This window comes from Hemicordylus capensis, chromosome 2, assembly GCF_027244095.1.
Source record: "Hemicordylus capensis ecotype Gifberg chromosome 2, rHemCap1.1.pri, whole genome shotgun sequence".
NCBI classification, from domain to species: Eukaryota; Metazoa; Chordata; class Lepidosauria; order Squamata; family Cordylidae; genus Hemicordylus; species Hemicordylus capensis.
The window spans coordinates 213,326,415-213,351,882 of record NC_069658.1 but is presented as its reverse complement, the minus strand read 5'-3'; the positions used below and the strand labels follow the sequence as shown (position 1 = coordinate 213,351,882).

Sequence of the window (25,468 nt, the reverse complement as noted above, 5' to 3'; positions counted from 1 at the left end):
GAAGATTACATTGTGTTAATGGTTGGGAGTCGAAGGGAAAGCAACCCTTCCTGTGTTGGGAAAGAAATTTAAGAGGGAATCAAGTCACCCTTTTCTAGGGAATGCTTTTTGGCCCTGATCCCGCACGTTATTCACATCTAAGAGCCACTGAAATCCAAGAGATTGTCACAGATAACTTGCTCCACTGCAGTCTGAAGCATGCTTTCTCGGCAGTAAATTGCATTGAATGGAATGGGACTTTCTCTGGGGTAAGCATGTTTAGGATTGCAGACGGGTATTGCAGCAGGCATGTTTGCTCAGAAGTAAACTCCAGACATACCCTAGCAAGCATGTGGACGTCCTTGGAAATAGGCCCCCACTGGACACAGCAGGACTTATTTCTGAGGAAATGTGCCTACGATTGTGACCTCTAGCTGGATCGGGCTCTTCCAACCTTGCAAAGAACCTGGCCCTTCCAGACGAAAGATCTGGCTGGTTGCGCCGCCCTCTTCATTCTTCTGCAACAATGGAGGGGGACAGCTGGAATCAGGCATGATTCAGAACGTTTCCCCTTCAGTTTGTGAATAAGGAAATGTCTCCGTTCCAGGCTTCTGTGGCTGATCAGCTGCTCCAGACTGAAGGGCCTGTGGGTGATGACACACCCAGAAATGCAAACCACACTCTGTATTATTTCTATAAACTCGTTCTGTAAGCAAGCAAGCGATTGTCTGCACAACGGTCAACAAGTTTCCCCCCAAAAGGCCGTTCTCCAGGGCCATTTTTGATCGGCTTTTTCATTCTCCGCCCTGCTCCCCCCCCCCCCGCCATGGCCACACCTTCTTGCTTTCTGTTTTGTAACATCTGTTAAACCAGCCCAACACACACACACACCTCTTTCTCTCTCTTTTGTAATGCCTAACTCTTCTTCACTCTTGTGGGGACTCTTAGGCTTGGCTTTCCTGCCTCTTCTTTCAAACCTCTAAATGTCTTGGATTCCTCTGCTTGTCTAATTTGTTCTGTTGGTCTTTATGATCCTGTGTGTGCATCCCAGAGCCCCAAGCCCTGTCAGAGGCAAGGGGGCAGGGCAACCTTACCCCCCCCCACAAGCTTTCCCCTCCCCATCTCGTGAACTACTGTTCAGTGAGTCTTTTGGGAGGGTAGCTGCAGGGATGCCATCCTCTGTTTGGGGACAGCAGCAGATCAGGGCCAGACAGCCCCTCCTATCTTGGAGATGCTGCCAGGGAGGGAACTTGGAGCCTAGATGCTCTTCCCAGAGCAGCTCCATCCCCTAAGAGCGGAATCTCTTACAGTGCTTGCACATCAAGTCTCCCTTTCATATGCAACCAGGGCAGACCCTGCTTAGCTAAGGGGACAAGTCATGCTTGCTACCACAAGATCAGCTCTCCTCTCATTTATATTCCCCACAGGAGCTCAAAGCAGTGTACATGGCTTTAAAAAAAAAAAAATCCTCACAACAATGCTGTGAGGTAGGCTTAGCAGATATGTGACTAGTCTCAGAGGCAGGATGCCTCTGAATCCCAGTTGCAGGGGAGCAACAGCCGGAGACGCACACACAAACGGAAAGCATGAGTGAAAATGGCAGGAATCATAGGAACATAGGAAGCTGCCATATACTGAGTTAGACCCTTGGTCTATCTAGCTCAGTATTGTCTTCACAGACTGGCAGCGGCTTCTCCAAGGTTGCAGGCAGGAATCTCTCTCAGCCCTATCTTGGAGATGCTGCCAGGGAGGGAACTTGGAATCTAGATACTCTTCCCAGCTCTCCTCCATTAGACCCACAAACATAAGTCTCCACAAACATAAGCAGGGGCGGATTTTCATGAGGGAAGGTAAGACCAACACCTCAAGTAAGAGATTCTTGGGGTTTTAATGGGCAGTAAAATACTCTTTGGCCACCTTAAGTGGGGAAATGCTTGAGTAACAAGCAGAAGGTTGCCAGTTCAAATCACCGCTGGTACTCTCTGACAATTTTTAGAAAGCCTTTGAAAACCTACCTCTTCACCCAAGCTTTTTCAGTTCTTTAACAATTTTAAGGTTTTAATTTGTGGATGATTTTTAAATTGTTAAATTGTTTTTAAGTTTTTGTACATATTTTAACTTGTTTTATGCTATTGTTAACCACCCAGAGACGAAAGTTTGGGGCAGTGTACAAATGTAAACAAACAAACAAACAAACAAACAAACAAACAAATAAATAAATAAATAAATAAATCTATCAGACAGCAGCAATATAGGAAGAGGCTAAAAGGCATCACCTCATACTGCGTGGGAGAGGGCAATGGTAAACCCCTCCTGTATTCTACCAAAGACAAGTCGAAATTGACTTGACGGCACATGAGTTGAAATTGACTTGATGGCACACTTTACTGTAAGATACCCTTTGCTTCCCCTCCAAGGCCTCAGACAAAAAAGAGGCATGTGAGGGGGCAGGAGAGGGGAGGAAGCATCTGCTCCAGGTTGCCAGGAGGTCCTGGGCCGTTGCTGTGCCCACAAGCCTAGCTTCACGCCCATATCCTCACCCAGGCTGTTTTCAGATGCCTTGTAGCCTGCCTTGAGTTTCCTGTCTAAAGGGCAAGAGCAATCCAGCCAACAGCCGATTAATGCGTACAAAATGCCATGAACTGTAGCCTGCGCTGGGGGAAATCGGTCCGTGGGTTGTAGCCAAGACTGGAGAAGAGGGGTTGGGGTGGGGTGGGACCAAACACTTTGTTCTTCCAAGTCTGGCGTGCTCGTTTCAGTTCTCAGGGGTGATAAATGAAGTTACAGGAAACGACTTTGGAGTTGCCAGGAAGCGGGTGCATCCCTCCCTGGTTATGAGTAAGCATGAATAAGCAGAACAGGGCCCATGCTATATGTGCAAACACACACGGCATGCTTACTCAGAAGTCCCGCCAACTTACTTGTGGATAGGATGGCAGCCCCACACGGGCAGTCCGGACGCAGTCTAGGAAGGCTCCCCGGAATGCTTCTTCACCACTCACCCTGAAGCCTTGTGATTCTTGACAGGGGAACTTCAGCTACATGTTCAGTTTGTCCTGGAAGTGCGTTTGGTTGTCTGCCTCAAATTGGAACTGCAAGCTGGAGCCAAGGGGAGACGGAAGAAGGGAGTTTGCACCATTGTATGTCTTCGCTCTATATTTGAGGGGGAAGGAATCAGGCAGTAGTAGAGCTTAAAACTGGAGAGTTTAAAAAAATGTGGACACACCTAATCCCGGAACTGAGCTCAAACAGTGAGGCTATTCACACGACTGCAGAAAATCCTCCGCTAGCCCGATTTTCTGCAATCGTGAGAACCCGGGTGGTTCTAGATTTTCTGCAATCGCTGCGAGCCCGGTGGTTCTAGAGCGGGTAACTCACTCAAGTAGCCCGCCCCTAAAACCGCCCCTAAAAAAGCGAGCGCTCCACAAACCCAGTTTTTTTAATTGTGAGTAGCCGTAGCATGGAGGAGTCCCCCGGAGGGGGGGCGAAAAGCCCGGCTCCAGGGGTTTCGCCAGCATGGGCATGCTGGAGCTTCCGGGGGGCGATCGGCCCCCACTCCCCCCAGCCCCCACCGGCTCTGTCACAGAGCCGGAATCGTGTGGGTGGCCAATCCGGCCGCCCAGGGCTCCCGCCCTGATCGTCTGCAGGGAGAGCGGGCTTAGGCCGCTCTCCCCACTTAGCTGCACAAACCGGGTCTCACTGATCGTGGGACCCATCTCTGTGTATGGTATGGTTCAATTCCCTGATTGGAATCGGAATAGAACCATACACAGTTTGGGCTCAGTTCTGGGTTAGGTTCGTCTACATTCTTTTAACTCTCTAATTCAGACACAAACTTTTAAAAGCAGTTTGGGAATGAATACAGAGAATGTTTATGCACCACTGTCCCACAAACTTTCCCAAACCCGTTCACATGCTTTGAACTAGTCAGATCCATTTCATGCAGAGTAATGCAGAACTCTTTTGCCTGTGGTGTAAGACTGTAAAATGAATACCACAGCCCTTGTACTCGAGAGAGAAAAATAACTGCTATTGTTTTTAACCGTTCAGTTTTAACTTTTTTTAAAAAAGTTAAAATACATGCAACTGGATGAAGAAAGCAAGCAGGAAGCAAACATGCACGGTGCAACTGACAGCAGAGTCAGTGATGACTCTTCATTGCAACCAGTTTGCGCTTTGTGCATTTTGGAGATCGGTTCCAGGCAACCAGAAGATTTTAATTTTTACATTTTATATCCTGCTTTTCCTCCAAGGAGCCCAGAGCGGTCTACTACATGCTTAAGTTTCTCCTCACAACAACCCTGTGAAGTAGGTTAGGCTGAGAGAGAAGTGACTGGCCCAGATATATACAGAAGGTACAGGAGGTAAATTTGCTACTGTGTGTGTGTGTGTGGCCATCTTAAACTGCCCTGAGCCGTTTTTGGAAGGGCGGTATAGAAATCAAATAAATAAATAATTAATAATAATTAATAATAAACCAGAGATAATGGAAACTTCAGCATACTGATCAGCACGTGTCTCTGTTTCCTCTTAGGGAACAATTGCAATCATTTGCATGCAAAGCTTTATGTCTATGTGTCATTTAGGCAGCCGTGCAACAAACACTTCCCTACTGGGAAGTAAGTCCCATTGAAATCAGAGGCATTTACTTCAGAGTCAGCATAAAAGAAAATGACAAGCCCTTGTGTAAGGCTTAATTCTCCATAGACCTATATTTTTATCATTATTCTTTCCAAAATTCAAGAGGACAAGTCTCTGCCCCAGGGACATCACCTGAAAGCAAGGGAAGGGAGAGGAAGAGTATGCATTTAGTTCAGTGATCAATACGTTATTTTATCAGATTAATATTTTTGTTATTTTATCAGATTAACAATTGCTAATTATCTAATGGCGTAGCGGGTAATTAACTCCCTTGCCTAGGGAGCAAGAAGTTGCCAGTTCAAATCCCAGCTAGTATGTTTCCCTATATTGGGCAGCAGTGATATAGGAAGATGCTGAAAGGCTTAATCTCATACTGCGTGGGAGGAGGCAATGGTAAACCCCTCCTGTATTCTACCAAAGACAACCACAGGGCTCTGTGGGCGCCAGGAGTCGACAGCGACTCGACGGCACAACTTTACCTTTAACTACTAATTAATCAAATACAGGAAAAAATAAGGTAAGAGGAGAATGTCCAGCAAATATTGAAAATTATTTTTGACCAAGAAAACAACTTTTCCCAACCCTTCCTTTCAAACATGTGATCACGTGAAATTTGCACTTGTGAATTCTAAACGCGTTTCTTCAGAAGTGCAGGGTCCTTCCAGCAAAGCATCACATTCGGGATTCGATGCCCTTATCCAGAATGGCCTCCTCTCTTGGGGAGAGGTTGCCCGTACACAAAATGGCCGCCGACGCCGCCGACCGAACTCCCGGCGGCCCACATTCAAAATGGTCGCGGGTACAGATCACCATTCACCTGCCCCGCATTTACGATGGCCGCGACCCAGCCTTCATTTCCCGCGCCCGAAATGGCTCCTCGCGCCACGAGCCAGCCAATCGCCTCGAGCGCCGCGCCATGGCCCCGCCCGCTTGCTTGCCTCTACACCAATGAGCGCCACCATCTCTCTTGATCCCCACGACGCCGCGAAGCTACTCCACCCGCCTCTTCGGGCTGACAGCGGCGGTGGCCAATGGTGCGGCGAGGCCGAGGGGGCAGGGGAGGCGGGGCCATCCTGCGCCGCCATTTTGTGAGTCTATATAACACGTCGCCGTTGAGTTCGCTCTTGCTATTCCGGCGCCTCCGTTCCCTTCGGGCCGCCTTCGTGTGCAATGGACGGGTGAGAGCCAGCGCGGGCGACCTCTGAAGAGAAATCAACTCAGGGAGGGAAGAGGGCGGGGAGCTAGATTTACCTCAGGAACCGAGCGGGGGTGGGAGGTTTTCTGTCCCATTCTTTCGGTTCATGGTGCGTTCTTGAAAGCGGGTGGGGAGGCTTGCCTTCGTCGTGAGGGGAGAGCAGCAGGAGAAGAAACCGTGTTTCCCCCTCTTCCCCCCCTTCTTTCTCCCCTCCCCCACGTCGAAAAAGTTGCAGTTTCCTGGAGGACGGGAGTGCGCATGCGCGCCCCCGGCGCGGGCCGCAGCACCCCCCTCCCCTCGCGCCTGCGTAGCCGGTCGCCCCCCACAACGTTCCAAGCCCGGCTGCCTTACCCCTCCCCTTTGTCCCCCCCCCCGGACGCGCGTGCGCGCCTTCCCCTCATTCCCCAAACGTTCGAAGCGCTCACAGCCCCCTCCTTTCCCCGATCCCCCAACATTCTAAGATGCGCGCGCAGCCTCCGCGTTCCATGAAGCCACCCGCTTTTCCTTTCCGCCCTCGCGTTTTCCTTTTAGTTTTTTCCGCTCTTGTTCTCTTGAAACTTTTGCTCTTCTTTCCTCCTAGCCGCCTCGTGCTCTCTTGGCCACGCCTCCTTCTCTTCCTCTCGATCTTCCTCTTTTCTGTCCTCCTCCGCCTCGAGCTGGCTGGAAAGGCGGGCTAAAAAAGTTCGCTGCTAAACGAAAGAAAGACCGGGTGCAGGGGCTTCCCATGCATACCCGTCCCACCAGTCCCGCAAGCATGCTTCCTTCTTGATGCTGCGGTGGAGGAGAAGATGAAAGGGGAGCCGACATGGGCGAAGGAGGGCCTTCATTTCTTCCCCAGCTTAAATTTTTGTGTGGGCGGGCTGTGTGTGTGAGAAAGGGAGGTGAAGGAGTAGCGATTCTGCCCTCGTTAAAACATCTTTATTTTTAATCTTATAATGATGCTTTTTGGCTTCCTTTGGGCCTCTGGCAGGGTGAATTTCCACTCCCAACCTCCATTCCATTTCTTGCCTGCTTGATACCAGTTTCCCCTTCTCCAGCTTTTACTCAGCTAGAGCTTTGGGGAAGGTGTGTTTTGGTACTTCCTCTTGCTCCAGGGCACAATGTGTTCACCTTGTCCCCTCCCCCTTTTCTCCTCGTGGTTATCTATCCTCGTCCTTGTTTGGAAGGAGTGGGTGTCTTTGCACTCCACTTTTTGAGGAAATAGAAGGTTTTAAATATACCTTTTTGTGGGGAAGGTTCTCTACACTGGAATGGCAAACCTTGGTGCTTGAGCTGTTGTTGGACTACAACCCCCATCACTGATTGGTCTGGCCATGACTAGATATCCTCGGGGTTGCCACCCCTCCATTGAGTGGGTATGTGTGTGTAACCTCTCTTTCATTCTTGTCCAAACTGCAGTAAGACTGCCTGGTAACTTCTGTGGACTCACTTGCCAGGCTGGGTCCTGTGTAAATGTAGGAGCATCTTTATATGCACCCTCTTTTTTTGTACCCGGAAGAGGAATTCTTGGCAGCTTTTTCTTTGCTTTCCTATCTGAGCATCTTATGAAAATCATGGGTGGCCCAGGTGGCATGGTGAAGCATGTGGAAATAGGTTCTTTTGCCCCACCCTATTTGTCACCCTTTGTGTTTGCCAGCAAGCAAAGGTGTTTGTTGGGTAGTTGCCTTTCCTCACTACTACTTCCTGGTATTTTTTCCTCTGTCAGCTTGCTGTAATGTTGCTTAAGCTACTGCACAGTGGTGTCTTCCTGTTTTTCCTGTCATGGACTTTCTACTTTGTTCCTTCCTCTGTGGAAGAGTCCCCACTTGCTGTTTTGGTGCATTGCAGAAAGGCTTGTTGGACTATCTGTTCTGCCACCATTACTTTTTTTGTACACCTAGAGGAAAATGTTCCCTCCCACATTTGAAATGAAAATCCAGGTTTTGCTTGCAGGCTCTGATGGGTTTAGGCTTGTTCCTTGGGTGTGTCGTCTTGGAGCTGCTCTTGACTTGTGCAGCAAGTCATCTGCAAAGGTGGCTTTGAGGCCACTGACTGCAGAAGGTAAAACAAAGATGGCAGATGTTGTTTCTGTCCAATGTTAGGTCCTTTGTAAATACAAGAGTGAAGTGTTTGAAGTCTTTTATATAAATTAATATGACAAATATTTATATACTGGTTTTCAACAAAAGTCCCCAAAGTAGTTTGCTTACTTACACTCTCACACACATATAATTAATTTTCAGCCACCTTCATGACCATGAGATAGGACAGTGCCTTTTGCCTCTGATGAAAACAGGCTATCTGCCTATCTTAGGTCACAATCACAAATTAGTTTTAACAGTGCCACAGTGTCTTGCTGCTATAGGATGTTTGCTCTTCTGGGATAAAGTGCTGTTTTCTGAGCTTGCAAAACCTCATGCAGTTCCTGGGTGCCAGTAGTCAAGTGCCAGGGTAACCAGGTACCTGGGACAATTTAGGGCCTGGCGTGCTCAATCTTGATGCTGAAACATGGCAGCTTTCCTGTGTCAATATCCTCCAAGTCATGGGTTAAAACCTTTTCATAGCACTTAGCACTTACATTTATATACCGCTTTATAGCCGGAGCTCTCTAAGCGGTTTACAATGATTTAGCATATTGCCCCCAACATTCTGGGTACTCATTTTACCGACCTCGGAAGGATGGAAGGCTGGGTCAACCTTGAGCCCCTGGTCAGGATCGAACTTGTAACCTTCTGGTTACAGGGCGGCAGTTTTACCACTGCGCCACCAGGGGCTCATGTAAGTGTAAATGTAAATGCTATTGCTATTTCAGTTAAGTTACACTGAATCTGACTTCTGGTTGGAATTGGATTTTTGTGAAACGTGTGTGGTTACTAAACAGTTACTCTTCATGCTGAGAAGGAGCATTACTTGTCCCATCAGCTAAGCAGGATCCACCCTGGTTGCAAATGAATGGGAGACTAGAAGTGTAAGCACTGTAAGATGTTCCCCTCAGGGGATGGGGCTGCAGAAAGTTCCAGGTTCCTTCCCTGGCATCTCCATGATAGGGCTGAGAGAGACTCGTGCCTGGAACCTTGGAGAAGCCGCTGCCAGTCTGTGTAGACAATACTGAGTTAGATGAACCTATGGTCTAACTCGGTATATGGCAACTTCCTATGTATGCTGCTTCCTCCCTTGGATTCCACATGGCTTCTGTGGCAGTCTTAAGCATGCTTGCAAGTAGATTCCACTGCAGTCAAAAGTGGAGTGAGTGGTGCGTCCTGGAGCCTGAGCCGTGGCTTTGTATATGTCAAGGCATTTAACAGTGATTATGATTGCTCACAGCCACCTAATGGTGCAGCGGGGGGAAAGCCAGAGTTTGCTGATTTGAATCCCCGCTGGTATGCTTCCTAGATCATGGAAAACACCGACATCAGGCAGCAGAGGTATAGGAAGATGCTGAAAGGCACAGTCTCGTACTGCATGGGAGATGGCAGTGGTAAACCCCTCCTGTATCTACTAAAGACAACCACAGGGCTCTGTGGTTGACACCGACTCGATGGCACACTTTACTTATGATTGCTCAGTTCTGTTGAATGTTGAGTGCTCTGTCAAATGTTTTCACAGCTTGTAAACCACCCAGCTGATTATTTTTGGCCTTCTGTATTTACAGCCTGGTACTGACTCTGCAGTGACTCCCATTTTCCTTGGGCTGGCTACTAAAGTAGGCTTGACAGCCCACTACTGTCCAGTTAAATTTTGGAAAGGAAAGGTTGTGCCATCGATTCCTGGTGGCCACAGAGCCATGTGGTTTTCTTGGTAGAATACAGGAGTGGTTGACTATTGCCACCTCCCGCGCAGAATGAGATGATGCCTTTCAGCATCTTCCTATATTGCTGCTGCCCAGTATAGGAGTTTACCATGTTCTGGGAAACACACCAGCGGGGATTCAAACGAACAGCCTCCTCATCTCTAGGCAGGTTACTTCCCCTCTGTGGGTGGGGGGGGGGGGGAGCTCTGGAGCAACAGCTTTTCTGGTTTAGCCATGCCACTTAATGGCTGAAGCTGCTAAGTTAACTTAGCTAGAACTTTAAAAAATGGATCCGCTGTTGTGATAAATGGTTGTAGAGGCCTTTCCATCTTGTCTGGCTTTGCTGAGAAGCAGATTATATTCTGAGTGTGCTAGGTGTTGTCCTTCAGGCAGAAATAGCAAGACCTGAAGCACAGACTGAATAATTGATGGGTGCTGAGAGAGGTAGTTTGACATCTGGGTTACTTTTTCAAAATGTGTCTGAGCCCTGTTGGGATGGGAAATGTGGAATTGCTTGCTGCTGGAAAGCTTTCTGCATGTTCTAGTTGACTGGCAGTTGTACACATTGGCCAGTTAAACTCCTGAGCTTGGCGATTGCTTTGGAAGTATAGGCAAAGTAGCTGTAGTTAGCACAGTTGGTATGTCAGGAGTATATTTAAATCCTGTGAAAAATGTTTATGTTGATACAGCTTGCTGAGCTGCAGTGAAAGCTACATCAAGGCTGGGAGTTCTCACTGAACTCTGGAAATAAGAGCCAAAAAGTTAAAACTGAAAATAGCTTCTAAAAAGCTAACTTTAGCTTCTTAGTTCCTCAGAAGGATGCTGAGGTCCTCCGGACTTTAACTGCCCTTGGGTCAGCTTAGAACTCTTGTCACAAGCCAAACTGCTTCAGCATAGGGGTTTTTTTTGGCCTGCGACACCCAGAGAGAAATGGAAAATACTATGCATAGCTCACAGGGGTTGCTTGTGGTAGCAAGCATGAACTGTCCCCTTGGCTAAGCAGGGCCTGCCCTGATTTGCATTTGAATGGGAGATTACATGTGAGCACTGTAAGATATTTCCCTTAGGGGATGGGGCCCCTCTGTGAAGAGTGCTTGCATGCAGAAGGTTCCAAGTTCCCTCCCTGGCATCTTCAGATAGCACTGTGAGAGACTCCTGCCTGCAACCTTGGAGAAGTTAGCTGTCCCTGTTAACTGAATGAAGAGGCACCTTTTAAAAGTGGAGATTCTCTTTATTGAGCAGGGAGAGAGCAACTGGCCCTATCTAACCCCAGCACAGCATCCATCCAGTGGCTGTTGCTCGTGTCTATTTTATGTTTCTTTTTAGATTGTGAGCACTTTGGGGACAGGGAGCCATTTTATTGTATACCTATGTAAACCGCTTTGGGAACTCTTGTTGAAAAGCAGTATATAAATATCTGTAGTAGTAGAAGCCGCTGCCAGTCTGTGTAGACAATATTGAGCTAAGTAGGCCAATGGTCTGACTTGGTAGAAGGCAGCTTCCAAAGTGAGCTCCCCTACTTGAGCTACTTCCCTACTCGAGCTACCTACTTCCTTGGGAATGTGCTCCTGCTGATTTAGCAGGAGTAAAACTGCCTTCCCAAAACACAGGAGTGTGCATGTGTCAGCCCTTCTGTAAGTTGGATGCGCACGTGGCAACATAAAGCATCCCCTTTGTTAGACTCTAAAGCTGATTCGCAGATGGGCTTAATTAGTCCACTCAAGCTGGTATTCAGGATCTTGACAAAACCCATCTGTCTCTGTTGCCCATTTGAAACACCAGTGGGATTATTTAAAAATCCCACTTTCCCTGACTGAGCTTTTTTAGTCATGATCTGCAGCAGAGTCCACTGCCTGTAGCTCTTCTGGCAGCTGCTCTGGAGTGGAACTGAATGCCAGCTGTGAGCTGCTGGGCTATGATATGGCAAAAGCTGGTTTGGGGGGGAAGCATGCAGGCACTCAGCTGGGTCAAGGGAAACCCAGCACTTGCTGGTCAAGCAGACCTTGTCAAGCAGGAGTTGCCTTCAGCAAGGACAGCTGGTGAGATGAGAAGAGCATCAAGTGTTGGGCCTGGTGACATTCCAGAGGTATGTGAGCCCATTGTCCCAGGGCTCTGTAATAGGAGTACAGACTGCAGCCCAACTGGTTAAGACAAAGATCATTGTATGAGGTGGTGATGGCAGCAGCATCTGGCTGTTTGGTGTCATAGTTGAGGATGGGCTTCCCTAGACAGTGGGCTCCGCTTGCTCTTCACAAACTAGATTGATGTGAGAACCAGCTTATTATTTGCTGTGTGTGTAGGTGAGGTTTCCATTTCCTGTCACAGTGTTGCCATAAGGCATTTTCAAGCATGCCATGTGGCCGTAATCCTTGCTGTCTCCCTTCTCCTGCAGCATCTTGGTCTTGCAAATGTTTGACTGTTGAGGGAGGGTGGGCTCCCTTGGGACAGCAAGCAGATCCACAGGTTGAGGAATGCAGCCTCTGCAGGCAGAGTTAGAAAGATTCTGGCACATAGGAACTCCCAAGAAGCTGTGCTTGATGGTGTGGGCTACAGAGACAGGCCTGGCCTTGTTAATCAGGCTCTGCTGTCATTCTTGATTCTGGAAAAACAGTTGTGTGATTGCTACAAATGACCTTGTGACACCTTAGACTAACTTGTTGTAGCCTGTGCCTTGCTGCGCGAGAGCTGCCTTCTGCGAGATGTCAGAGTTGATGGGCAGACGCATGGGAGGAGGCCTGAGGACTGGTTGTGAGACATCCCATCTTTAAATTAACGAGCAGCTAGTCTTCATGAAGCTGTTCTGAGCATATGGGGCTAGATGTCACTTATCCCCCCCTCAATCTTTTACAGGTGCCCTTTAGCATGTAGCATGTAAGTAGTCTAAAGACCAGTTGGGCAGCATTCTTAGGAAGAGGAACAGGTTCTCTTGGCTTGGCTTTGCTGTCAGAAGTACAGCTTCCTGAGCGTTCAGTTTCCAAACATCTCTTTGGTTGCTGCTGCCGCCATGTGAACCACATGCCTTTTCTCACTTGCTACGAGTGCCCTGTTTTACCTTGGTTGTCCTTTCTGCAAACTGTCCTGGATATCTGAGGAAGCTTTTCTAACTTTGTATCCCTTTCTTTCTCCTCTTGCAGCATTGTCCAAGATATAACAGTTGGTACAAAGGTAAGTGTTCCTTTTTCTTGCTCTCATTGCTCAGCGCCACTGTGTTGTACTGCAGGGCATGGTGACATTCCTAAAACAAGCTGTTGAAGTGTTGTATGGGTTGAGGCTTACCTGGTTGCTGCCCCATGGGTGTCATGTGGTGGGGCTTTCAAGCTTTTCTGGGGAATCCTGGGGTCCCTTGGGGGCTTCTCAGGGGTGCTTGATGAGAAGATCTGTGGCAGGCTACCTACCTTGGAAGATGGCTCAATTGCCTGCCACCAGTCTTGCCTTGCAGGCATTCACAGCTGCAGGGAGTTATCCAGTGGTACACACTGGCCAGATTGAATTTTAACAAAAACCATCATTTCTGGTTACAAGGTCAAGCCCAAGAGCCACCGGCTTACGCTCTCCTCTTTCCTACTCATGGACCCACGAGGAAGAGAGCAAAAAGCTTCAGTGGTGTCCCAGGGTTCTTGCACAACACAAAACTGTAGTTAAGTGCAAACAGACCGTTGTTGCTCTTCTCCTCTTGCATGCAGAAGAGGAAGAGAGAATACATGAGCTCTTGCAGCGAGAAAACATAGCTACCTGTTATATCTGAATCCAGCCTTTCAGTTCACACAGTGGTGTGGCCTTCCAGGAGCATGCACTGACTGTGCACCCTAGAATGTTGCCAGGAACACATCGAGAGCAGGCAGGGTGTCTCTGGAAAATGTGATATAGAAAAGGGTTCCTTGGAGCTGAAATCTGGAAGACATTCCTAGATCAAATCCGAAGCTGTATCTGGCCATATTTCTGTCACTTTAGGGGAGAAAAAAATTGGATCCTCCTTTATAGGAGCCACCAAGCACCCCTAGCATATATAAGAATCAAGTCTGTGTTGGAAAGCAGATGCTCAATTAAACGGCCTTTTCCTCTGGGGTGTACAACAAAACATGACCTTTAATCTGCCAGCTATGGCCCAGCCCTGAAATAAAGCGCTGACAGGAAGACTCTTTATCTGTGGGGGATGGGGAGCAGCATTTGCAGGATAAAAGCTTGTGCCTGCCTTCCTGAAGGAAGGAAGAGGGGAGATCTTACTGCTTAGGCACAATTAAAAGGCACCCCCTCCCCCTTAGGAAAGTCAGGATGGAAGGGTGCTGCATCCCATTCCTAACTTATCTGGGTTCCCAAATAAGACTGCTATTTTTCCTGCCTCTTAAATATGAATTAAAACAAACTGACCAGTAGAGCTCCTGGTCTGTGGTAGAGAAGGAGCTTACTGAGAGTTGGTGCAAATTGTACCTGAAAGGGAAGGTGACAAGGGCCTCTATCTAAAGAAGGAAGAGCACTATTGATGAGATCATTGAACATGGGAGGGATGGACTGGCCGGGGAGGGGGCGATGCTCAGGCCTGGAAGGGCCCAATGCATTGTTTCTTGGGAGCTTGGATACTTGATGCTTGTTTCCTCAATATTTTACACCCTAATACAGGCCCAGCATCTAAAACAAAGCTGTGGCTGATGAAACAGTTGCTGGTACCTAGGAACTATATATATTTTTGGTGCTTTTTGATCACTCCTTTAAGCTGGGAGTGATCTGGGAAATAACAGTATAAAATGGGCATCGCCTAACAAACCTTGACTTTGGGGAAAGCTTGATCTGAAGTCGGGTCAAAAAAAAATGCCCTCCCCATAAGAAGCCATGTGCCTGGGGGCTGCTCTAGACATGGCCCAGGCCCAGCCGTGTGCTTCGTTGTATTCTCCTAGCGAGTGCTGTGCTCTGCCTGGCTGGATAGACCTGGTTTTGTGGGGCGGCCAGGATACTTTGCCATGGGAACAGCAGTTATGGTTTTGGGCTAGGGGCCAGGAATGTGAGTGAGGAAATTCCAGCCCGCACTTCGGCTTCAGTGCAGCCGGCAGCAAGCTGGCCGTTGGTGAGCCTCTGCTGTAGCAGGCTTGGCCTCATCTGGGAGCCACATGTGCGGAAGCACAAAGGGAGCTTAACGGGCACATCTGCAGGCTACAAAGGGGAAGCGTGGAGGCTGTGTGCCTGGGATGGACCAACACGTAAGGAACCATCTGGCTCTCTCCAGACAACTCCCTTTGCCTTCATGAGCCAGTGCCGTTGGAGAGGTTTTCTAATTGGCATCTTTATTGAGACTGAGGCTGGATCTCAGCATGCAGCAGGCATAAGGTGAGAATGAGCAGGCAGAGCATCGAGGCAGGAGACAAGACAGCAGCCAGTAGATTGTGGTGGGGGGCGGTGCACACGTGTTCACGCCCTTGTGTAGAGTAGATCATTCTCTGCAAGCAAAAAGCTAGCAGTGCAGTCAGTGAGAGAGCTAGTCTAGAAAGCTTTCCCTGTTGTGCTGGATGTCTGCAAGGTGCGTCTTAGCTGGCGGAGCATCTGCTTTGTTCAGTTGCATCTCTAGGTCTGGCTGCAGGCAGCTTCAGCTCTTTCAGCATTCCCCTTGTGTTGCGGGGTGGGGTCCTGTTGGAAGTTAGCCTAGTGTAGGCTAGTTTCATTTACTGAACCTGGTTCATAGGGTGGATTGCAGCCCAGCACCCCTCAGGTCCTTAATGATGTGGCTGTGGATCTAGGAAACCTCAAGGCTGCAAATGTGTTGTGTATGACAGAATCAAGCGTTTCAGTGCTCAGTTTTAGAACAAGAGGTGTGTTCTTAGTCCTCACAACATACAGCAGTTAAGGGCACAGCATGGACACTAGGACCAAGTTGCTTGAGATGAAACTACCATCTACCACATCAGATCCTTGGTCCATGTAGCTCAGCACTGTCTACTCTGGCAGCAGCGCTCCAGGGTGTCAGGCAGGGGTGTTTCCCAGCCCTACCTGAAGATGCCAGGGATGAACCTGGGGCCTTCTGTGTGCACTGCAGGGGCTCTAGCGCTGAGCTGTGGGCCCTCCCCTTGGCTTGGCTCGAATACTCCCTAGTTGCCTGTAGTTGCTGTTCCTAGTTCCCCCATTTGATTCAGCGATTAGATGGAGGATACAGGTGGGACTGAACAAGGAACAAATATTCAAATAGCTCTGCATCTCAGTCGTACTGGGACTCCCCACCTCTTGCATCCCTGCTGCTGACAGTCTATGCCCTCTGTGGAACTTCAGTGCTGTGTCCTTAGCTGCTTACTCCGTCACTGTTTCAGGCTTAACCCAGTGGGGCAGCTTCAGATGGAGATGTGAAACGTTTCAGCTGCTGCTGAAAGGAGATGGCTGAATGGAGTTAGGCAAAGGTTTGCTTTGATTTAAGCAGCATCAAGGCCCAAGACTGGGAGGGATATGAACTAGCCTTGAGATATTCCACTTCCCAAGTTCAAGAAACATTTAGAATAGATTCAGATTCCTCTCTGGAGCTTAATGAAGCCTATGGTCCCATCAAGGGGCCCTTCTGGCGCTCTCTCTCTCTCTCTCTCTCTCTCTCTCTCTCTGCGCAGGGCAGCTTTTGATCTAGGTGGGAACCATGCAGAGCCTTGTAATTGCCAGGGCTGGCGGCAGTGAGCCTGGGTGTGGAGTGCCCTATCAGGCAGGAATGATGGCATAACTGGTTACTCCGCGTTCAGGAATTCAGAGCTATTTAGCAGGGGCCCACACCCCTCCGCTCCACTCAAAAGGGCTAGTTGGTTTTATGGCTTGTCTCCATAGTAGCTGGTTGGGGCTGGAGAGGAGGTTGGAGCAGGACATTTGTGATGCTGTGTCTCTCATCATTGGCAGACAAAACTAGGGAAGTGGGCTAACTCCTCTAGGATACAACACATCTTTGACCTTTGTACCTTCTCAAGCAGCAGCAGCTCTTGGCTTCCCCTGTAAATGTTCCTCTGTCAGATGCTTTGCATTTGTACAGTTTGCCCAGCCTCATTGGTGAGGATTTGAGCTGCTTCTGTTTTCTGCCTTCTCAAGAAGGAAAGTGGTCTCTCACCTCACTCGGAAGTCATGGTAGCATGGAGGATGTGTATGTTGCCCTAGAAAACACTTTCTTATCCTCCAGTCTCACATAGGGCTGCTGTTGTAAACCAGTTCCTGACAAGGGATAGCTTTGGGCTAGTAGAACCAAAGCTGCCTGGGTCTAGCTGGGTTTTGACAAAAGCAAGTGGTCTTTAGTGATCCCCTTCCTCTAATTTTCAGCTTGCTTGGTTGCCTTCACCTATTTGGGGAAGGCAGGCAGCAAATGACTTGAGTATGTCTGCTGGGTTTCACATGGAGAGGTAGTATTTCAGCTAAGTGGAAATGCGAACAGAAATGAGATTTTTATCTTCTTGCCTGGGAAAGGGGACACCTAATTGGCTTCAGAAAAGGCTGGAGAGAGAAGCAACCAGGCTTGCTTAACAAGGGCCTGTTGTGCGGCCGCTTGGGAAATCTGGGACAAGATAACCATAGAGCTGAACAGTAAAAAGCAGAGGGGCAGGCTTCTGGTTTTGAGACCTGTTGCCATATCAGAACTGGGTGATATGTGCCAGTGACCTACATCCTCAGTGAGTCCTACTGAGTGGTCTCAGATGAAGTGCCTCTAGAATCCAGTTGCCCTGGGTTTCTTAGACTGCAGGTTTACACCTGCCCTGTCATGGAATTTTACCAAGGTGTGGTGAAGGTGTTGCAAACATACCAGAAGTCCCCAACAAAACAGAAGTGTGCAGGGTTCTTGCTAGGCCCAGTGGACATGGGAATTCAGTACGTTGAGATGCCCAGTGCACTTGATGGTGGCCGATGTCAGTGCTTGCACCTTGTTGGTGGCTGTGGCCTTGTAAGGCTCAAGGTGGCTCTGCTCTCACAGCTGGGAGGGTTGGCTTGGGAGCAGTCTTGGGGTGTGTGGCTGAACACAAGGGCTCGGTTGTCCCAGGTTGCTTGCATTTTTTGCCCTTGACCTCCTTACTTGGGGAGGCAAAATGCCTTTGCCAGAGCTCATTATCTTGTTCAGCAGACATTTCAGCATTCCATGTAGAAGACTAAAGTAGTGGCAAGCAAGCACACATACTGGCTTTGTTGCCTGTCTTGGCTGCAAAGTTGACACACTGCCCTTTTGGTCCAGTTCAGTGCCTGTCCACATTAGTGGGGCATACACTGGCAGAACCAGCCGTGGATTGTTAACACATTCAGGTAATGATAGAAGCCAGATTTCTAGATATGCTGAACGACTGTGCCCTAGAACACTTGGCCATGGAACTAATCAGAGAGAAGGTGAACTTTGACTTAATCCTGAGTGGTGCACAAGACGTAGTACAAGACGTACACGTAGTACGTGTCGTGGAACCTTTAGGGAATAGTGACCATAGTGTGATCAGATTCAGCATACGTGCGAGGAGAGACTCTCCAGGAAAGTTAAACACAGACACTTCTCTAAAATGAGGAGTTTGGTGAAAAGAAAACTGAAAGGGAAAATCAAAAATCACTTTGCTCCAAAATACGTGATATTTGTTTAAAACTACAATAATAGAAGCCCAGTTAGAATGTTTACCAAAAAGGAGGAAATATACCATTGAGTCCAGAAGGAGACTTTGAGTAGTATATAGCTAGAAGTCTCAAGGGGAATAACAAAAACTTCTTTTAATATAGCAGAAGCAGGAAACCTGCCAGGGAGGGAGTTGGTCCATTAGATGAGGGAGTGAAAGGGATTATTGAAGATATGTCAATTGCAGATAAGCTAAATGAGTTATTTGCATCTGTGTCCATGTCAGAGGATTCTGAGCAAATACCTGTGCCTGAAGCTAGCTTCTTGGGGACAGAGGCTAAAGAACTGAGTCAGAGGCAATGAGAGATTATCTAAGCTAACTAGGAAAATTAAAAATTAACAAATTGCCAGGACCAGATGACATCCACCCCAGAGTCCTTAAAGAACTCAGAGGTGAAATGGCTAACCTCCTTGCAAAAATAGGTAACTTATCCCTGCAATCAGGCTCTGTACCAGAGGACTGGAAAGTAGCCAGTATAACACTGATTTTCAAAAAAGCATCGGGGAAATGACAGACCGATGTGCTTAATGTCTGTGCCGGGCAAGTTGATGGAAAGCATTCTCAAAGATAATTGTTAAGCGTATAGAACAGGCCCTGCTGAAGGAGAATCAGCATGGGTTCTGCAAAGGTAAATCTTGCCTCGCCAACCTTTGGCGTTCTTTGAGAGTATCAATAGATGTGTGGATAAAGGTGATCCAGTTGACATAGTGTACTTGTACTTTCAAAAAGCTTTTGACAAAGTTCCTCACCAAAGATGCTTGAGAACTTAGCAGTCATGGGATAAGGGGTCATATCAGCTCAAGTGTGGATTGGTAACTGGTTGAAGGACAGGAAACTGAGGGTAGGAATAAATGGACAGTGCTCTAAATGGAGGCAAGTAAGATGTGGGGTCCCCAGGAACCAGTTCTTTTTGATTCATAAATGATCTAGAAGTTGGAGTAAGCAGCAAGGTGGTCAGATTTGCAGAAGACACCAAACTATTTAGGATAGTGACATCCAAAATGGATTGTGAGGAGCTCCAAAAGGATCTCTCCAAACTGGGGGAGTGGGTGACAAAATGGCAGATGTAGTTCACTGTAAGCAAGTGTAAAGTGATGTATATTGGGGCAAAACCCTGCAACTCCACATATATGCTTATGAGGTCTGAGCTGTCCGTGACAGACCAAGAGATAGTTCTTGGGGATTGTGGTACACAGCTTGTTGAAAGTGTCAACACAATGTGGGGCAGATGTGAAAAAGGACACTTCCATGCTTGGAATCATTAGGAAGAGGATTGAAAATAAAACTGCTAATATCATAATTCCATTATACAAATCTGTGGTATGGCCACATTCAGAGTACTGTGTACAATTCTGGTCACCATACTTTAAAAGGACATTATAGAACTAGAAGAAGGTTCAGAAGGGGGCAACCAAGATTATCAGGGGCCTAGAACACCTTTCTTACGAAGTAAGGCTACAACACCCAATGCTTTTTATTTAGAAAAAAGACTGAGGGGTGACATGATAGAGGTCTATAAAATTATGCATGGTGTAGAGAGAGTGGATGGGGAGAAATATTTCTCTCTCACACATAACACTAGAACCAAGGGTCATCCCATGAAACTGATTGCCAAGAAATTTAGTACTGACAAAGTACTTTTTCACATGATGTGTAATTAACCTATGCAGCCACCAACCTGGATGGCTTTAAGAGGGGTTTGGATAACTTCATGGAGGACAAGTCTGTCAGTGTTCTAAGGGAAGAGAGCTGGTCTTGAGATAGCAGCAAGCATGACTTGTCCCCTTAGCTAAGCAGGGTCTGCCCTGGTTGCATATGAAAGGGTGACTAGAAATGTGAGCACTGTAAGATATTCCCCTTAACAGCCTCTCTGGGAAGAGCATCTTGGTTCCAAGTTCCTTCCCTGGCATCTTCAAGGTAGGGCTGAGAGAGATCCCTACTTGCAACCTTGGAGAAGCTGCTGCCAGTCTGTGTAGACAGTACTGAGCAAGATGGACCTCTGATCAGACTCAGTATATGGCAGCTTCCTATGTTCCTAATGGCTACTAGTCTGAGGGGCTATAGGCCACCTCCAACCTAAAAGGCAAAATGCCTCTAAATCCCAATTGCAGGGGAGCAACAGCAGGAGAGAGGGCATGCCTTCATCTCTTGCCTATGGGCTTCCCAGTGGCATCTGGTAGGCCATTGTGTGAGGCAGGATGCTGAACTAGGTGGGCCTTGGGCCTGATCCAGGAGGGCTGTCCTTACGTTCAGCATACAGGTTGGGCTTGGTATCTATAGGGGTTCTGTTCTCGCTACTACTGTGGATACCAAAACCACAGTTACCAAGGCATTAAGTCTAAGGAATGGGAGGAAAGGGCAAGAAAGAGGGGGATGCCCTACAATGCTCCATGGGTCTTCAGCTGTCCAGGAATGCGTCCCCAAGTCCCAATTCTTCCATGAAAAATTGTGGGGGAAAGTTTTTTCAAAGCCACAAAAATTCTCTTCTCAAAATGGAAGCTGGAAATAACCTCAAAGGTCATTTCCAGCCATCCCAAGCCCAAGGATATATGGAGTTAATCCCCCCCCTTTTCTTCTTCTTTTCCCATAAATGCCTAGGTTGGGTGTCAATTGCCTGACCAGACATGCAAATCCACAGATGCCAAATCTGCAGATAGTGAGGTTCTGCTGTATTAATTAGACATCCACTTGCAGTTCACAATGATAGTGAACTGCCAGTGTATGTGTGAAAAGGTTCCCATGGATTGCAAAACAAATTCAGTTTATCAAGTTCAAGTAAAAGAAAAATTCCTTTTCTACAGCAAGAAATTGACATATACTAACTGACAAACCATGTGTATGAAGTTTCTTTAATAAGAACATAAGAAAAGCCCTGCTGGATCAGGACACAGGCCTATCTAGTCCAGCATCCTGTTTCACACAGTGGCCTACCAGATTGAGGCAGACCATTGGGCCATCTAGCTTAACTTTGTTGGCTCTCACTCGCGATGGCTCTCCAGAGGTATTTTCCAGGCCAGCCTAGATATGTTGTCAGGGATTAAACCTGGGGTCTTCTGAATGCAAAGCAGCTGCTCCCACTGATCTATGGCCCCATCCCCTTGAGCAGATTGCACAAGGATTCTTGGCTTTGTGCTAATGAGGTTTGAGGCTGGTGGTTTTCTTCTGTTTCTGGTCTCGGAACGCAGACCAATTTAGGAAAACCTGTGATTAGCCTCCTTGAAGGCAAAACAGTTGAAATCTGAATCTCAATCGCTGTAGGAAAGTGCTTTTCAACATGTCTTCCACTGCTTACAGGCCCATTGGTCAGAAGAGAATATTTAGTCTACTTTCTAAATGACATTTTCTACTGGATAAATTATATATAACAGTGGGGTATTGTGCACATCTGGGATCAAATTGTTAATGTAAACTAGCTGTTCCTGGAATCTGGGTAATGTGAGCATAAGAACAGCTCTGCTGGATCAGGCCCAAGGCCCATCTAGTCCAGCATCCTGTTTCACACAGTGGCCCACCTATGCCGCTGGAAGCCACAGGCAGGAGTTGAGGCTGTGCCCTCTCTCCTGCTGTCACTCTCCTGCAACTGGTATTCAGAGGCATCCTGCCTTTGAGGCTGGAGGTGGCCTATAGCCCTCCGACTAGTAGCCATTGATAGACCTCTCTTCCATGAAGTTATCCAAACCCCTCTTAAAGCCATCCAGGTTGTTGGCTGTCACCACATCTTGTGGCAGAGAATTCCACAAGTGGATCATGTGTTGTGTGAAAAAGTACTTCTGTTTGTTGGTCCTAGATTTTCCGGCAATCAATTTCATGGGATGTCCCTTGGTTCTAGTGTTATGGGAGAGGGAGAAGAATTTCTCTCTCCACACCATGAGTGACCTTATAGACCTCATAAGAACAAAAGAGACTTGAGATAATGTGACTTGAGATAATGAGCGTGCTTCTGAAAATGGCTGCAAATTCTTCCTCTTTGGGATTGCTTTTGAGGCTTGAAACAACTCTTGCATGATTAGCCCAACTTGCATTCTGGTTTCCGAAGAATGTTGTGTGTCCCATACATCAAAACCTTTTCTAACTTAATTGCTTCCCAAGAACGTTGCACTTCCAGCCCCCAAGAAGCCAACTAGATGGATGTCAGTTAAGTTCCTGGGGCGGGGGGGGGGAGGCATGGGGTGTTGGACCGCCCCACACAGACAACACAGCTTGTCTGGTTGCAATAGATTTGTAAATAAATCCAGCTGGAGTTGTTTGGAGACCACCTTATAAATGGCTAGTTCATATAATCACTCTAATAGCTTCACTGACAGGCATGGCACCTGCTGGATGTAGTCATAGAAGCCATCATAACAAGGAGCCAGGTTTTGGCCTAGCTCTTCAGCAGGAAGCAGAGTGCGTGTTGAGCAGGCTCTGGCCTGAGGGCTGCTGATCTTTTGCACTTGCATGTTATCACTAGGTCAGCCACCAGGGCAGGAGGCTGACCTTGTGATGGTGCATCTTGAGCCTTTGAGAGCTGCTGTGGTTGACTGGAGTTGGAGCCCAGAAGCTAGGGAGCCTCAGGTTGGCTGCCCCATCCTCTTGCAGGGGGTAGGGGATGTCATCCTGTGGAGAGGGGAGGGGGGTTAACAGGAAACAAGTTCAGTGCTCACACGCCTCAAATAGTCTGCTTATCTGCTTCAGGGCTGTTTGCATCCCCCTTTCCAAAGGGCAGGAGCCTTTTCCCTTGCTGCTGCTGAAGCTAGTCCTTCATGGCTCTGCCTCAGGCTGCTTCCGAGGGCATGGAATCCCAACTCTTGAGGAGAAAAGTTGTGGTTCTCCTTATTGCCTTGCCCTTGAGGGAGCGGGGAAGGAAGGGGCTGCCTTTGAAATAGGCACCCAGCAAAAAAGTAGGTTCTGAACTGCTGCTGGTCAGAGACTAACTCTCTAGCTCAGGGTTTCCTAACCTTGGGCCCCTAGATGATGTTGGACTACAACTCACATCATCCTCAGCCACAAAGGCCATGTCTGGGGGTGATGAGAGTTGTAGTTCAACAACATCTGGCAGCCCAAGGTTAAGAAACCCTGCTCTAGCTGACTGCCAACACAGCTGGCCAGGCAGCCAGAGAATGATGGTCCAGTGCTACTCAGAGCAGCACTGAGAAACCAGCTCTGTAGGGCAGTTCACACATGCAGAAGCAAACTTGGTCATAGTGTTGGCCTGCATACAAGGGCTCTAAACTGTGTGCGTGCGCACATTACACACACACACACACACACCCCGGCCAGTATGGGAAGGCTAGCAGCCTTCAAGGGATCATGGTTAGTGCTGCATTTCCAATGGTGCTAATGAGTCTTCCAAGCTTCCTAGTAGTCCTTCCTTGTCTCGACTTGTAGCCAAGCAGGCTTGCAGCACAGCAGACCTCTCCCTTTCTTCCCTAGAATTCCACTTCTCCTTTGGTTATGGACCCTGTTGGGCTAGCTCTGCCCTCCTGCTTGTTTGGTTCTCCATGTGTCACTTTTGCTGATCCCATCTTGTGTGGGTGAGTGAGGGGGCAGTGGACAGAACCAGCCTCCCCCTTCCTCCCCCCATTTCTGCTCAGTTTCTCTACCATTTCAATTCTGGATTGTCGTCTTGCTCTCACGGGACCTGAGTAGAATGTAGCCAAGTGCTCTCGACTTACCTTTTTTCCTTTCTGTTTCTCTTCCAGCGGGGATCTGACGAACTTTTCTCTACTTGTGTCACTAACGGACCCTTTATCATGAGCAGCAACTCTGCTTCTGCAGGTAACATTGCCAGCCCAGAGCGCAGCATTTCTGACGGGCCAGGTTGTCAATGGAGGGTTGCCCTTAGACCCCTCTGAATGCTTATCCTAGTGTACTTTGCAGGATTAGGCCTCATCCTGCTTTATTCTGTGCCAAGTGGGACCTTTTCTGGATCTGCTGTTTCAGCAACACCTAGGATCACTCCGTGGGACTCCTCTTGTCACTTGTGAACAGTGCCCCTCTTTTGCTGGCATGGGTGGTTTGATAGTCTCCTTCCCTGCTATGTCTGCATGTCAAAATAGACTCAGGCCCCTCTTAACAGTAAACGTCCATGTGCTACTTGGGTGGCTGGTGCATGCAGAGGCTCATTCTTCGTCGTCTGGTGCAATGGGGGGAACTTCTGCTGAAGGCTTCCTTGAGCATCTTGCAAAAGCTGTTAAAGCGTTGGGCTGATATTTGGCTACCAGCTTGTAAGCCACAAGTGGGGAGTTGCGTCTTAAAAGAAAAATTGTATTTTGGCTTCCTTTGGTCTTGCATTTTCTAGCTTTGTGGCCTTTACCTTCAGGATTGGGAGGGCTGCAAGTCTGAATGCTTATTGAAGTGGCGTGAGAGGGGTGTGTGTGTAGACAGCCATTGGTGGGTGTGGCACTGCACAAGGGCAGGGTGCCGTTCAGGGGCCCTACTTGGCATTCCAGGAGCCCTTCTCAGAGCTGACTTTTTTCCACTGTAATCGGAGACCATCCTGCAGTATGGGTATTTCCTCATACCTTCAGATAGCGACAGGAAGTTAGCACAGCAAAGATTTCCTGGAGGGCTAGGTTAACCCTTAATCCCCAGTTCCTTTTCCTGTCGCTTCAGGATCGGCAGGAAGGAGAGAGAGCTAGGCAAGTCTAATTCTTTCTTTTCTTTCAAAAACACCTTTTTTCTTAACACTCTTCTTAACACTGGTCGGCAAACTCTCCCCCGAGCTACCCTCCGGTCTGTCTCCTAAAGTTCCCTGCAACCCTTGAATTTCCCACGCTCACCTAACCAGCTCCGACTAACAACTATGGAGCGCGCTCACGCCGCTGATGCCATTTTAGCATCATTGTCGGAGGGGGAACAATGTGGCGAGTTTCAGCCACCATCTAAAACTACAACCGCCACCCTTACACAGGGGGCGGAGAGCGGCGCAACAAAAGGGGGAAAAGCATCAAGCGCCACCCTTTCCATGGGGGCTGAGACTAGCGTCACCCTTTTCAAGGGGGCCGAGATCAGCACCACCCTTAAGGGGGCAGAGGCAAACCCAGCACCCCTTAAGGGAGCAGAAGCCCCTCCACGCAAGCAAGCTAAAAAAGACAAGGAGAAGCAGGCGCCGGAACAGCCGTCAGCGGCCGGGAAGCACCGCAAAACAGTGAAGCTGCCGGTCGTGCGGCTGAGCGAGCACCTCCTCTTGCAGGCTGTCTGCCAGCAGAGGCAACCTCGCCGCATTCCCTCCCCACGACTACTAGCCCACCAGGGAGGAGAAGCGGCTCAGAAAGGGCCAGTCAGGGGTGCCAAGCCATCGCCACAAGGGGAAAA

At 48.4% G+C, this 25,468-nt stretch overlaps 1 protein-coding gene and 1 long non-coding RNA gene across 8 annotated transcripts in view; one reads left to right on the top strand and one right to left on the bottom strand.

Annotated features, from left to right (window-relative positions):
• The window catches only part of LOC128345869 (uncharacterized), a 75,678-nt gene extending 69,638 nt beyond the window's left edge, over nucleotides 1-6,040 (bottom strand). For 4 of the 6 annotated variants that reach the window (XR_008316676.1, XR_008316673.1, XR_008316672.1 and 1 more), the window contains exons 1-2: nucleotides 5,872-6,040; nucleotides 2,901-3,078 (exon numbers count right to left, since the gene is read on the bottom strand). This is a non-coding gene — a long non-coding RNA (uncharacterized LOC128345869). Of the gene's footprint in view, nucleotides 1-2,900; nucleotides 3,133-5,239; nucleotides 5,315-5,871 lie in introns of those variants that run through there. The other 2 variants (XR_008316674.1, XR_008316675.1) reach the window with 2 other exon arrangements.
• PTBP1 (polypyrimidine tract binding protein 1) overlaps nucleotides 5,635-25,468 on the top strand; it is a 44,550-nt gene continuing 24,716 nt past the window's right edge. Inside the window, exons 1-3 of one of the 2 annotated variants that reach the window (XM_053298465.1) lie at nucleotides 5,672-5,798; nucleotides 12,719-12,749; nucleotides 23,854-23,929. In XM_053298465.1, the coding sequence (XP_053154440.1) occupies nucleotides 5,791-5,798; nucleotides 12,719-12,749; nucleotides 23,854-23,929 (115 nt within the window). In that variant the 5' untranslated portion in view covers nucleotides 5,672-5,790. Of the gene's footprint in view, nucleotides 5,799-12,718; nucleotides 12,750-23,853; nucleotides 23,930-25,468 lie in introns of both variants that reach the window. The other variant, XM_053298464.1, reaches the window with a different exon arrangement.